We start from the raw sequence: 13,883 nt of genomic DNA on the forward strand, positions 1-13,883 counted from the left end.
CTGGCAGGCCCCCCACCATCACAAAAATTCTCCATTAGAAAGCCCCTACCCATCTTGTACAGCACATGATCAGACCTACAGAATAAGGAACATCTCATCAGTCAGTGTGTGTGCTGTAAGACCGCATTTCACAGAAATGGTGATTAGTGAGCACATAAATGCAAGCACCAGGGAAATACTAAGAAGAGTTAATGACAGAAGGATGCCACAGAGCAGCTTGTGAAGGATGAAGTGTATTGGCAGAAGCAATACAGTTAGTTCCACATCTGCTGCTCCCCTACACTGAAGAAATCCAAACAGGGTTACCCAACCGAGTGGGAAGAACACTCCCTTTCACTTAGGGAAAAGGAGATGGGCATAAAATGAATTATCCTAGGTGGATACAATTGGCCTAATGGTTCAAGTCTCTGTGAGACACCTTTTAGAAGGTTCCTTTTCTTAATATACCTTTTCTCACATGCTTTCAGAGTTTTCAACTGTAACTGTTACATTTAATCCAATGACAGAAACAAAAAGAGTGATTTGAAAGCAGTGCATATGTGTCAGTTAAAAGACTGGTCTAAAAATTTAATGAAGTAATTTGACTTTTTTTTTCCACTTAGCCTGAATTACCTACAACAGTTTGTGATGGGTCAGGCTTACTTTTTTTCTGGCTAGTTGTATCTTTGCCTGCTGAAAAGCCTTGTATATGTCAATATAAACACATACACTATATACATTATGTATATTATTTTAATATTATCAATATGCAATATATACTACATATATTTCTATACATTTTATTTATATTTTATTTATATTTTTGAGATGTATAACAAAAAAAAGAAACTCCATGCATCTCTTCCATTTGATTCCACATGGTAAATTCAGCTCATAAATCAATATAAACGCATACTACTTCCCTGCAGAAAAATTCATGACTATTTGCATGTTTCATCCTGAGAACTGGTACATGTACTTCCAATTAATATACTAAAGAAACCATTATTTTTTAATGCTGTTGTATTTTTAAATAATATTTCTAATAACTGAAGAGACTCACAGAAACGAGTATAATGCCCCATGTGGTGTTTTACATTGAGCCATGAATGTCACAATATTTGGGTTTTAGCTGAAAAGTGGAATAAATTCCAAGAATTAGATGTTCTTTAAGAAGTCCCACTGATGACTGGAAAAAAATAATAATTAAAAAAAAAATAAAAATCAGTGTTGTGCACCAAGAGGAAGAGTCTACCAGGCAATCTAAACCTCAATTATGTAATGGAAAGCTGTGAGACCACCAAGTATGTAAATTTTATTACTCGTGAAAATAGTTTGATAAATGATTATGCAGTCAAGGTTTCATAACAATTTATCAGTGACTTGTTGCCTGCTTAGGCAGAAGGTTAAACTTGAGAAGAGGACATGGATGCAGTGAATATTTACCTAGGATACAGGGAAAACAGAAGAGCTGATCCTCCATTAAAGCAGTTCAGGCTCTTGGATGGCAAATGAAAGGAGCAACCATCAGAAACAATGACAGATCCAATACAAATTGGTTTCCCATATGTGAAAACTCAGTGTGCTTTTCCTACTTAATCTGGAAAAAGTATATTACTCATAGCAAAAACCCCTTTATAATCAACAGAATGCAGCTTGTGGTGGAATCCATTTACATATAATTTTCTTCCCTTAAATTTATTCTTTAAAGGAGTAAGTCTTAGATATTGTCAGAACAGTTTAAACACTATATAGTTTCCTTCAGCACCTCGTGCTGGAACTAGGTAACTTAATATCACAGGAGGGAGGCAGTGCCTGAACTTTAGTTTCTTCATGCTCATTCCTTCTTGTCCCCTGCTGCTGGTGCCACACCATATGCTTGGGCAACAGCGCATATTCGGAATTATATGAAGCACAGTTAATGGAATCATTGACACAACAAATCAATAAACAGCAGTTGATCTGTAGCACTGTGTTTATTTGGAAAATGATCTAAAAATAAACACATTCTTTTAGTAAAAGATTCTGTTTCTTTAAATATCTTCTAGGAAAAAAAAAGGAAGATATAGGGTAGATAAGAAATAGAGTAAGAACAAGTCTGCTTCTACCTTTATCACAGAAGAGAATTAAGTTTGTCAAAAAACACTTGGTACATGACACAAACCATTTTAAACTGAAGTAATACTTAAAGAGGTTCAAAGATTGAGAAGTGTATTAAAATTTATTCTTCTACCTGTAAAATACATACCAGTAAAAAGTTACATTTTACTGTGCGACAAAGTGACATGGTGAAGGACAGTGCCACTTGCATGTTTTCCAGATAATGTATTTAGAGTCTTATTTAAAGAATATGAACCATACAAGAACCCTGGAACAAGCATTACCTCTGTCTCTGTGTACAAATAGTATCAAATGCTGTACATAAACAAAGATACATGATACTGACTTGTAAGTATGTAGACTATACTGACTGGTAAGTTATGTAGACTAGAAATCATGCAGGAAATAGAGACTGCAGATATGTTAAGAGCTTAAGGATGTATTTTGTCCTAAGGGATGTGACCAAAAATTTCCCCTCCCCCAGTAAAACAAGAAAAATGCATCTCTATTTATTCAGATGCACTATAATTCCCTAACAAATATTAAAACTTTGGAAAAATTAATTTCAACTTTGCATAAACTCCACAAGTTTTCTATTAACTCAAAAACATAAAAATGCAAAGTTTTTCTCTTTATCCATAAAGTTTCCATGTAAGGTAGTTCTGCATGCTGGATACTTAGTGCTTTTATTTCTAAAAAAAACCTTGCTGGATATATAAGACAGCAATAAAATATAATAGCTCCCTGGTTAGCAGACATAGTATTCTTTAGAGAACTGACTTCATAATTTGCTGTATCTACTGTATGACTGCTCATTTACGATTTTGGAAGGCAGAACAAGCAGTTACAAAAATCCAAAACCAGAAACCCAACAAAATCTGTGCTTCCAAAATGACAACAGGCTTTAAGTTATCTTTAATATCTATATTGCTTTGTTTACTGGTATATTTGCTAATGAAATGGGATGTATGTTTGGATCTCTCAAGCTCCAGATACTACATGAGAGAGAGTGGAAAAAAAAGTTCTATTATGTGTTCTAAAAAACACAAAAAAGATTCACATTTTAAAATTCAGTTGCTTCTACTCTCTCTGTCTACCAGAGCTCCAGCAGTACCAATAACGAATACTAATATTTTCAGTTTTTCACATATGTGAAATGCATGGCAGATGTAGCTTAAATTTTTAAAAAGTGCCAAAAGAAGCCATGAACAACAGTTTAGAGCTTCTAAAATTATATTCCTACACTTTCCATCATTCATTCAACCAGCGTCAAATTCCAGCTTCAGTTCCTCTGTGTGTGCTATGCTTTATTAAGTAGGTTGAAGCAAATCGGCCCCGTGCCACAAATGACTGTGGCCAATACCCTGGCAGCACTTTTAGGAAGGAGCTCAGATCTATCTGCCAATTCTTACAGCTATGTTCTTTGACTGGTTAAGTTTATTTGTACTAGTGTCAGCACAACTCTAAATGTTGCTTTTCCTTTCTGGGATTCATACAGCAATGAAGAACCTCCAAATCCTCTCCACTCCCCCACCCCCAAAACCCCTGGAAGCAACCCTACTAATTTGAAGTAAACTAAGTAATTTAGTTTAGATTTAGTTTCCAAGTATGAACTTAGAAGTTATGCAAAACACGGAAGAAAAAATATTTCTCCCTGAAAGTGGTTATTAAAAATCAACTTAGATTCTTAATATAGGAAAATTCTGCTTGAGAAACTCATACAGTTGGCTCCTATCTAGGGTTTCATCTGTTAGAGCTGTATAACACTGTACAGTTTTCATTAAGTGGCTGGTCTATCTGAATTTAGTTCTGTTTTAAGAACTAATTCTCTTTTCAGCTTCTTTAGAACTTGTTTATGAAGAATCAAAGTATCATCATACATGTTCCTGAAACTATAGAAGCACAGAATGGTTTGGATTGGAAGGGACCCCAAACATCTTCTAGTTCCAATCCCTCATCGTGGGCAGGGACACCTTCCACTAGACCAGGTTACTCAGAACTCCATGCAGCCTGCTCTCGAAAATTATGTTTCCAGAAATTCTTCCTTGGCTCTGAACATGCAACCAACCCCTCCCTGCATTTTGATAGCTCAAGCCATTCCAAGAAATGCATGCATCGCAAAGATAACAGTTTATCAGGTTATACTTTCATTCTGGTTTATCACATATTGAAAAGCTTTTATGCACTGATAGGATTTTATACATCTGTCTCGAGAACTGAACTCATTTTAATTAGTGGCAATTAAAAAACATTAACAAAACAACTTTCTGATAGTATGAATCAATTTGTTCTGTTAGAGCAGCCCAGAGAGTGAATTATTGTTTTAGAAACAAGATGTTGGATAATGAGGCACTCAGGGTACAGGACTCTAACATGAGCTCTCTGGGCTGGTGCTGTCTAAAACTACTGGTCTTTGGAAAAAGCCAAACCTGAAAACAAACAAGTATTCTGCAACTAGTAAAATACTGGTAACAATACACTGGGTGAAATGTGAAATTTGCTCTGTTGTATCAGTTTTTTTTCTTTTTTTCATATGATCTCATAAATATGGATCTTGCTTTCATCACTGAAACAGGAAGATCTGTGAGGTTTCTTTCCCATGTGTTCTTTATGAAGTATGAGTCTCTTTTACAGGATACAAACTGATTCACTGAATGTATCTGCATTTGTAGAAATGAGTGTAAAGTGCCACATTAAGAGTTTAACTAGCTTATTAGCTATCTTCTAACTCACTAGTAAATTTCATCCACATGGAATAGGTGTTGCATCACTTTTGCTATAAATTCACACCCCAGCTGACATTCCAGCTATTTTCTTGCATAAATGAATGAAGAGAATCTTCTATTGGTGTAATTAAACTACATTTAAGTAGTTATTTGAATTATTCCAGAAATCATTTAGACTAAAATCAGAGAAAATACTGGCATATGTTTTCACCATGTACTTATTTTTCGCCTTTGTTTTTGAATACCCAGCTTTGCACCTTGATGTATAACTGAAAAAGGCTGAGAAATTTGACTGAGTTCAAATGGATTTCTAACTACCACCCTTGGTTTTTGAGAACCAATCCTTCTGTACTCATCTCAGTTATCCAATAATGCTGTTCAGATCTCAAATCACATCTGGTTCTTCTCCAAATTTCTTCCAAGTTTTCAGACTGGTATTCTACAAGTGGGGATGATCTCCCAGGACACACAAACAACGGAGGCAGTAACATCTCCATGTTCAACAGCAACTCACACAAATCTGCTTTACCTTGTAATGGACATAATCAGACACTGCAACTCACTAACTTTTTAAAAGTTAACTATATAAAGGGAAGCAAAACCCAGTTGCCTTGCTGTATTCTTCATTCTCTTGTTTTGCTCCAGAATTGGAAGGAACGCATGTAGTTCCCAGCACACTACTCAGTTAATGACATTAATGAACTATTTAGAAAATATCTAAGATAGGTGGATATACTATAAATTCCATCTCCTTAGTTGCTGGGACCTTAAGTAAATTTTCTAAAATAAATATTTATAAAGCTTATCTCTTCATCTCAAAGAAAACATGACCCTAACTCTCTTAGAATTAACTACTGCCCAAATAGATTGTTGAAAAGAAACTTCAGTAAACTGCAATATACCAGTAGAGCATTAAACAACAGTTTTCAAATAATTTACATTTCAGACCATCCAAAAGTAACTTGCACCTATGCAAATATGGCATTAGTTTTTTAACTTGTCTGCATCAGGCAGTGACTGGGCAGGGTTGCAGTACACATGACCAGACATGTACCTCTGGCTGTGCAATCCAAGCACACACACATCATGTGATGGAGAGGTCTCTGTTTCGGTCATGTATGGGACTCTTACCCAGTTACCTGGTGGAGGAAAGCCTGTGGAATTTTCAGGAAAGAGTGGCAAGGAGTAGGCTGCCAGAACAATTAAAAACCAAAGACTGTTTTAGCTTAGATGTGGAAACTCCCCTGGGAAGAGGAGTTTTCAACAACCAGAGTGTTGTTCTAGATTCAAATATGAGATTTTAAAACAAGGCTATTAAGCTTTTTATTGTTGACTTGATTTCAGCTACATTAGATTTTATTTTTTCAGTTTCTAATGATTTTTCTATACAATACTAAAAACTAAATTGCCATTTTCACAATCAAAAATTTGCATAGTGAAATAGAGAGCACTTCTGTTGAACAAAAGTTGTGTTGTTTTTCCCCTTCTAGCTTTGAAGATGCTCCTGCTGTGTCACATCAATTTTGATTTGACTCCAACTCTTTCATAATAATTGTCTCTATGGTTTACTTCATTTTAAGCACTTGAAATAACAAAAAGGCATTCTGAAACTGAAGATGTGTTTGACTGGTGGGAAGTAACACTACAGTTAGTCATGTGCATGGTAGCTAAACCAAAATATGGTATATTCTTGTTTTTATCTCAGTAGAGTTCAGACAAACCCAATGAAAGTGCACTTAAAGATCTCACATTTATTAGCAAGTTCTCTGTGCCTGCAAGTATTCCAGAACTTCAATATCTATTAATAAACCAGTGGCAGAGTGGGACTGCTATCTGCTGACAAGAGAGCCTTGATAATACAACAGCAAAGCTATGATTATAAAAGCAGTTGAGTTTCCAGTGTAGATCTCTTAACACTCCATTTTGAAACATTAGATGTTTGCCAAGCACAAATATGACCATTTTGAGATATTACAGCCACTTAAAATCCTTGAAAACCTCTGAGCCTAAAGTGAGAGCACAGAAAATCCTCAGTAAGGATGTGTGTTTTGTTATGACTACAAAGTTGACTATTTGTGCTGAAACTGCATCGTGAGTAAGAGGTCAACACCCACAGCTCAGAAAAGCAAGGCCTAAGTAGGATCTTCAATCCATCTGTTTTCTTGTAAAGCGGGTCTTATTTCTTCCTCTGTGCAATGACATTTAGACTTTGTTCAACACTAGGGTATTCCCTTTGCCTCTAAGAACTTCTGGGAAGACAGCTACACTCAAAATGCTATGCCAGCTGTGACCAGATTTTTTCATGGAGACAACACTATCAAAGTTGTCTTGCTTACATCACATGAGTTTTGTATCTCTACGAAGATACTGCGTTTAGAATAACAACAACTGCATTAAACAAATTTCTACTTAAGCTTTGTCTCGAGATACATTTTTGTACTGACAGTTCTGTTTCTGTGAGCCCCAGGCACACGTGTGGGACACAATCAAGCTCTGAGCACCAAACCTTAGAATGGCAGACTCTAGTTACACCAATTACACACTAGGCAGCTCCACATCTCCCATATGTAAAACAGCAATACAATCCTTGCTAACACCTCCCCAAGGGTGTTGTGAGGATTAAAGATTTGTACAGCACTTTATTAATTCAAAGGGCTATGTCTAACACAGCAGATGTGGTACTCACTTCAATGAGGCATCACTGGGTACCTTTTTACAATGGACAACCCACTTAAACTTTCTTCATTGGGTGAGAAATTATATTTCTCCCAAAACATGTGATTTGATGCCCAGCTATTAGTAAGTGTTGCAAAAACAACAAAAAATACCTTCACTTCAGAAGAGTTAAATGCATAAAGGATGGCAGAACAACTAGACTTACAGAAACAAAAATCTTTATGGTTGCCAAATTCACAAAAAGAGATAGAGGCAATCTTTTGAAATATATTGTCTTCTGAAAATTTCCAGTGCCCAGTGCTTGCTATGGTGAAAGCCAAAGTCACCAGAATACTAACTGAATACAGCAGGTGCCCTGGTGCTCCATGGCAGATTTTAAGGTCCCTGAATTAACCCCAGGTGACCCAAGCCCAGTAGGATATTAAGAACAAACCAGTATCTAGCAAAGTACTGTAAAAATCTGCGATGCAGATTTTACTTATAAAAGCTACTACATAAAACTCCACTTCCACACAAACTTTTTAAGGAAAACAGGATAATTATTACTCTAAAAGAAAGATGGTAATCTACAAATAAAAGCACAGGGACTGTTTCAGCAGTCTTGGATGCCTGTTAGGCCCAGACTCTACAAGCTGGCCTCATCAAATTTGTTATGGATCTATATGAAGAAACTTAATTCCTGTAGAGAATTTAGCAGACAACAAAGGAAAAAACAGCAGCAATATTTTTGAGTAATTCTGAGAGTCAAACAACACTGTAGTATACAGAGACTATGGAGCCCTTTATTAAAGCACACAAGCTACCCTAGATGGCACCCACCTCACTTTTACAGGACCCCTGACAGATGAAAGATACACCTGAAATAATTTCACTATGTGAATTTCACAGAAGAAAAGATTCCTTCCAATTTTATTATACAATAACTGAATGTCACTTTCTACATAACAGGCACAGGTCACAAATGAAATGGTAAACATCGATGAGTGCAACACCAATAGCCTGTGTTAAGAAAAAAAAAACCTGTTTATCCTTACAGCTCACAGAGCTGTAAATTTAGCAAATCATTAAGAGTGGTATGATCATCACATATACAATGGCTCAGTTTGGTGGCAGAAGGTGAAAGCAGGGGCATAGAGATCTAAAAGAAAGATTAGAATTAACAGTTCTCTCCTGACAACTATGCTTGCCACCCGTACTAAAGTGAGTGGCAAAATGGGCGGCGAAACTTTTAAAGTCCTGAACAAATCTATCTCGTTTAAATAAAACTCCACAGTAAGGCATCCAGCAGCAGGGCCGGCAGGAGTAAGCTGGCACCTCCGCTCCCAGCCAGACCGCCTTTGTTCGCTGGTGCCAGCCGCCGTAGCATCCACGGGAGCACAGAAGCCCCGCTCAGGTACACCGGGGGCCGCGGCATCCCGGCGCACCCGCGGAGCCCCCGCGGGCCCGTCCGCAGCGCGGGGCCGGGCAGGAGAACCGCGGGCTCTGCGCGGCGGGGCCAGGCTGGCCGCGCCCGGGGAGCCAGGGGGACGGCGGGACCCTCACTCACCTCTTCCACCTCGATCTCTTTGTAGTCGATTTCTTCGAAGTTGAGGACCGGGGGGGTTTCAATCATTTCAGCGGAGGCGGCAGCGGACATGCCTCCTCTTTCACCGCAGGGAGGAGAGGGGGCCGGGGCTACGCGAGGGTCCGGCACCGGGCAGCCGAGGGCCGGAGCCGGGGCTACGCGGGGCTCGGCGGCGGTTCCGGGCGCAGGTCGGGGCGGGCCTGGCCGAGGCGCCGCCGGGGCCGCATCCGCGGCGCCCTCGGGCCTCACTGGCGGCGGGCACAGGCCCCGGCGCCGCCGCTGCGCATCCCGCGCCCTCCCGCACCCCCGCGGGGCGCCGCGCCGACTGCCCTAGGCCGCGGCCTCTGCGCAGCTCGGGACCGCCTCGGCCGCGCGTCCCCGGGCGAGAGAAGGCGGCGCCCCCGGGGCCGCAGCCGGGCTCCGCCGCCAGCCCCAGCGGCGGCAGCGGGAGAGGGGGCCGCGGCGGGGGTGGGGGAGCCGCTCAGAGCCGCGCCGCGGCCGCTGACATCAGAGCCGCTTCCTGCTGCCCGGCCGAGGAGGGAGGGACGGAGCGAAAGAGTAAGGAAGGGAGGGAGGGAGCGCCAGGCGGGGGCGGGCGGGGAAGCGTCGGCAGCAGCGGCCTCTCGGGCGACCGCGGCGGGGCCACGGCCTGGCGGTGGCACCGCCCCCGCCCCGCCCCGCCGCCCGCTGCCGCCAGGGGGAGCAGCCGCGGCCCCTGCCCGGCCCCGCTTCCTGTTCCTGCCGCCAGCCGGAGCCGCGGGCAGAGCCCCGGCCGCGCGTCCCAGCCGGGGCTGCCGGGCTCAGTCCGGCGGGGCTCCCCGCGCTCCGGGCGGCTGCCGGACACGGCACCATCCCGGGGCTGCGTGTCACCGCCATGCGAGTGCCGGGCGCAGGCCCTTCCCCTGTGTTTGTATTTGTCCAGGGCAGGAGGTGTACGGGGTCTCGGGACAAGGGCAGGCCTTGTGCTTTCTCAGCACAGCGGTGCTTTCTCAGGGGAAACCTGTGTTTAGGAGGGTGGCTGTGGAGCGAGGGAGAACGGAGCGGTTGATGTAAACACATAGTAAGAAAGGGATAGAGCATGAACGTATACCCTAACCGCTCCCTCTCCAAGGGAGTCTTGACCCACTCTTTGCCCGGGCTGTCTGCTGCTCCTGCTCCTGCTCCTGCTTTTGGCTGCAGCACCCACCCCATTAGCGTTTCGGTGGTAAATGTGACAGACTGATGCTTCAGGGCAGTCCATGGTGTGAAATCACTGCTGAGATGAGTGAATAGAGCTGCTGTGTTCCACTGAAACAGCTGTGCTTCATTTTGATATGTTTAGCCTTTGGGCTATATATAAAAAGTTATGTTATTATACAATACTATTAATAGTATGTAATTTTAGTAGATCTAGTAAGCTTTCCTAGATCTTCCTCTGCTAGCATGATAGTGAATGTCTGTGCCTCACAAGGAAATCTCATAAATATGGAGAGATCTGGTTCACAGAGCTAGCCTGAGAAAGCCGCTTAAGCAGTTAACTAGGAAAAAAAAATCAAGGATGAATGTGGGAAGTGACTTAATCTTACGGTGGCTCAGCTGTTGTCAGAAAAGCCAAAGTGAAAGTACCTCTATCTGAGCTACTGCACTTTGTGACAGGTTGCTATTAAGGGTTGTTTGCTCCCCTCCTGTATTTTTCTGTCAGCTTTTGTAATTTGTCCAGGATTCTCAGATGTACACCAATCCAGAAATCGCAGCCAAGCAGTCACAGTACGTGTTGACTCTGTTGCATGCAAGATGAAACTCGTATGCAGGGCTGGTGGGGTTGGTGCAATTACATTGCCCAAGCAATCTGTGTGTGCGTGGGGAGCAGACTCATATGCTGAATGTGCTGTTTCTGCTGTTGCTTTTTGATTTTCTGATATGGTTTGGTGTAGAAAGATCTAAAGAATCTTCTGTTAGTCCAAGTACCACAAAATCTGGCTAATACCTGCTTCATCCAGCAGTGACGTTATGCAGAGCCCCTACTTTCTCAGCTTGTTTATAGGTTTGGATGTTCATACTGACCCTGGCACTCCCTTATACCCAGTGAAGCATTTGATTTTCATTTTCTCAAAAGCCACTATTAGTGCTCCTCTTAGTCATGCTTTGACACAGTCATAAAGAACCGTGTTTATACCTGGACCTCACAACTTCTCACAGGAAGGTGTATCACTTGTGTAAGCAGCTGCTGCTGCTGTCTCAGCTGCTGGAGTGTGCAATATATTGATTATTGGAAGATTAGGAATATGGATTTCTGAGGTATTGAGAAAACTGCAAGTCCAATGAAAACCAGACTCCTTTCAGTCTGGTTCATACTGGCTTCATACTGCTTCAGTTCTCTAAAAACTTGTAGATCAAGACACGAAACACCTGAAGTCAACTGAAGCCAAGGATAAACCTTGAATGAAAAGAAAGGGAGGTGTGAAAATCTATCACTGGATACTTGAAATCCATCATCCTGATACTTAGTTGCAATCATGAGCACGATCTCCGGCCAAAAGCTTAATATTTTATTTCTTTTTTGGGCACATATGCATTGGGAAAGGTGAACTGCATCAGTAGTTTTTTTTAGAAAGAATGTCAAGTGCATGGTTGTATTTCAGGGGGTGGCAGTTGGTGCTCTCTGGTAAATATAACTGAATATTTGGCTTTCTGTTATGTTTCACAGGCCTCTCTTGAGGGTATGTATCAGGCAGATGGCAGTTGCAGTCTTCTGTTTTTCAGTGGAGAGATTTTTCTGTTACCTTTGTTACATTTTTTTGATGGGTATTAAGACAGCAGAAGAGAGCATTCCAATTATAGCTGCTTGTAAGGTTCATTTCCTCTCAGAAATTGATGTGGAAATATGTATCTCAAAAATAATGAGCTCTTTCTTTGTGAAGGCAGAGTCATCATCATTATCAAAATGTCACTGGTGTGAAGATCAGGAGGGGTTTTAAGTATGTAGTAATATTGATATTTTTTTTTTCTTTTTTCCTGACTGACACAGTCTTAATTAGTTAAGATTAGCTGTTTTGTGGACTGGGTGCTGCTTGTACAGTCCCAAAATATTTATTCAACAGATACAGGAGAAAAAGGAAAAGAAAAGCTGCACCTGCTGTGCTTGTCTTGGAGAAGAATGTTTCTTGTGTTTAGAAGAAAAACCTAGAACCTGGGAAGTCCACATTCTGGGTCTCAGCCTCTCTCTAACACTGAAAAGTGGTTGCCTTGCCTGGGAGGTTGCTTGAAGACTGGTGGAAAGGTCTGGGTACCATGTCCAGAGTGTGCACAAATATTCCAATCTGAGGCAGCTGCTGTGGAGCTTTTTGTCACACCTGTCTTAGAGTGTAGGGCTGTGTTTTTTACAAAAGAGACAGCAGTAAGTCTGATGCAAAATATAAACAAAGTCCACCTGGACAGCTTAACAGACCTGAGGTTTAACCCTAATATCTGCATATGCTAATGAAAATTTATCCAATATAATATGGAATTGTACAGTTTGGAATTTGGACACATTTTCATGAATACAGACAAAGGCACAGATACATTATCCTGACTACCCTTCGTCCATCTGCCTTAAAATTACTCTGACAATTTTTAAAGAGGGGTGAATTATTTTCCACTGACCTAATTAGAAAAAAGCTAAGTGATTTCTTCTTTCAAAAGACTTTAACTTGTGTTGTTTTTTCAGTATATGCATTTAAAAAAAATTGGTTAAAATGTCACACTTTAGGTGATTGAGGATTGAAACTAGAAAACAGTGGTGGAACATATTGAATGGTATCTATAACTGGAATGCCTACAACAAAAAACGTTCCCTTCTAGATTAAGCGCAGGAATATGTTTCTGCCACATCTGACTCTATTTTGTCCCTGTTAAATATTGTCCTGTAAATATGAAGTTATGTTATTTCAGTTTGTGGGAACCCTTTGTGATTAAAGAGCAGGTTCCTGGTGACTGTAGTATGGAGAACACTATGAAACACACATGTGCCCCACAAATTCATGTCCCAGCTGGGAGGTTCCCCAGAGAAGCCCACTGCTCCTGATAGTGGAGCCCTGGAAAAAGTTAAAGATAGATAGAATCTAAAATGTTAGGCTTTGTGCTTTCCCAGACTAACTGCACCTGCATAAGCAGTATGATAAATTATATAATTGTTAGATGTGATGATTGTTTAGTAATTAAATGTAATTATTATATAACCATAAGAAGAATAATGAGAAACTACGTTGGAAATTCTGAGAGGGGCTAAATTTATGTATACAATAGAACAATATAAGTTTAATAATTAACGTGAAAGAGTATAAAACATGATCATTTCGGATGTATGGTTGGAATCAGATTTGGGTTGAATATACCCCGATTCCCAGAGCTCTTAATAAAAAGCACTGCATCTAATCCCCCATGATTAGGTGTTTTTGAATGCTAACACTCCTTCCAGTGCAGGAACAGTGGAAATATCTCATGAGGACAAATCACTGTGATGATATTGAGAGACTTCTGTTTCTCTGCATGGCCAAGTTGTTGCCTAATTCTTCTCATGCAACTCCTTTGGCTTGTACATTAATATTTCCCAAGAGCAGGTTGCAATATTGTGTGTGTGTCAGATTCCACTTTGAATCTCAATGATTTCTTCAATTATGTCCTGCATTAATGGTTGCAGTCTTGGGAACCTTGATGGGAACACCCTTGTGTGTGTTCTGCCAAATACACTGAGATAGCACCCCCAGCATGCTTCATGTATTTTTATTGCTTCTTTTGCAGTCTGGGAAGACTTCCCCATAGTATGTAAAATCTTCCAAATAGCTATTAATTCCTTCAGTGGTGGTGTTCCCTATTAT

The 13,883-nt window shown here is 40.9% G+C and overlaps 1 protein-coding gene and 1 long non-coding RNA gene across 9 annotated transcripts in view; one reads left to right on the forward strand and one right to left on the reverse strand.

The window, feature by feature from the left end:
• MAP3K7 (mitogen-activated protein kinase kinase kinase 7) overlaps nt 1-9,248 on the reverse strand; it is a 47,927-nt gene extending 38,679 nt beyond the window's left edge. For 5 of the 7 annotated variants that reach the window (XM_063153024.1, XM_063153023.1, XM_063153022.1 and 2 more), the window contains exon 1: nt 9,028-9,248. In XM_063153024.1, the coding sequence (XP_063009094.1) occupies nt 9,028-9,117 (90 nt within the window). In that variant the 5' untranslated portion in view covers nt 9,118-9,248. The remainder of the gene's footprint in view (nt 1-9,027) is intronic. The other 2 variants (XM_063153025.1, XM_063153021.1) reach the window with 2 other exon arrangements.
• A 250-nt stretch (nt 9,249-9,498) lies between these two features.
• Nucleotides 9,499-13,883, forward strand: part of LOC134416403 (uncharacterized) — a 152,574-nt gene continuing 148,189 nt past the window's right edge. For both annotated transcript variants that reach the window (XR_010027260.1, XR_010027261.1), the window contains exon 1: nt 9,499-9,603. This is a non-coding gene — a long non-coding RNA (uncharacterized LOC134416403). The remainder of the gene's footprint in view (nt 9,604-13,883) is intronic.

This window comes from Melospiza melodia, chromosome 3 (genome assembly GCF_035770615.1).
Source record: "Melospiza melodia melodia isolate bMelMel2 chromosome 3, bMelMel2.pri, whole genome shotgun sequence".
Taxonomy (NCBI): domain Eukaryota; kingdom Metazoa; phylum Chordata; class Aves; order Passeriformes; family Passerellidae; genus Melospiza; species Melospiza melodia.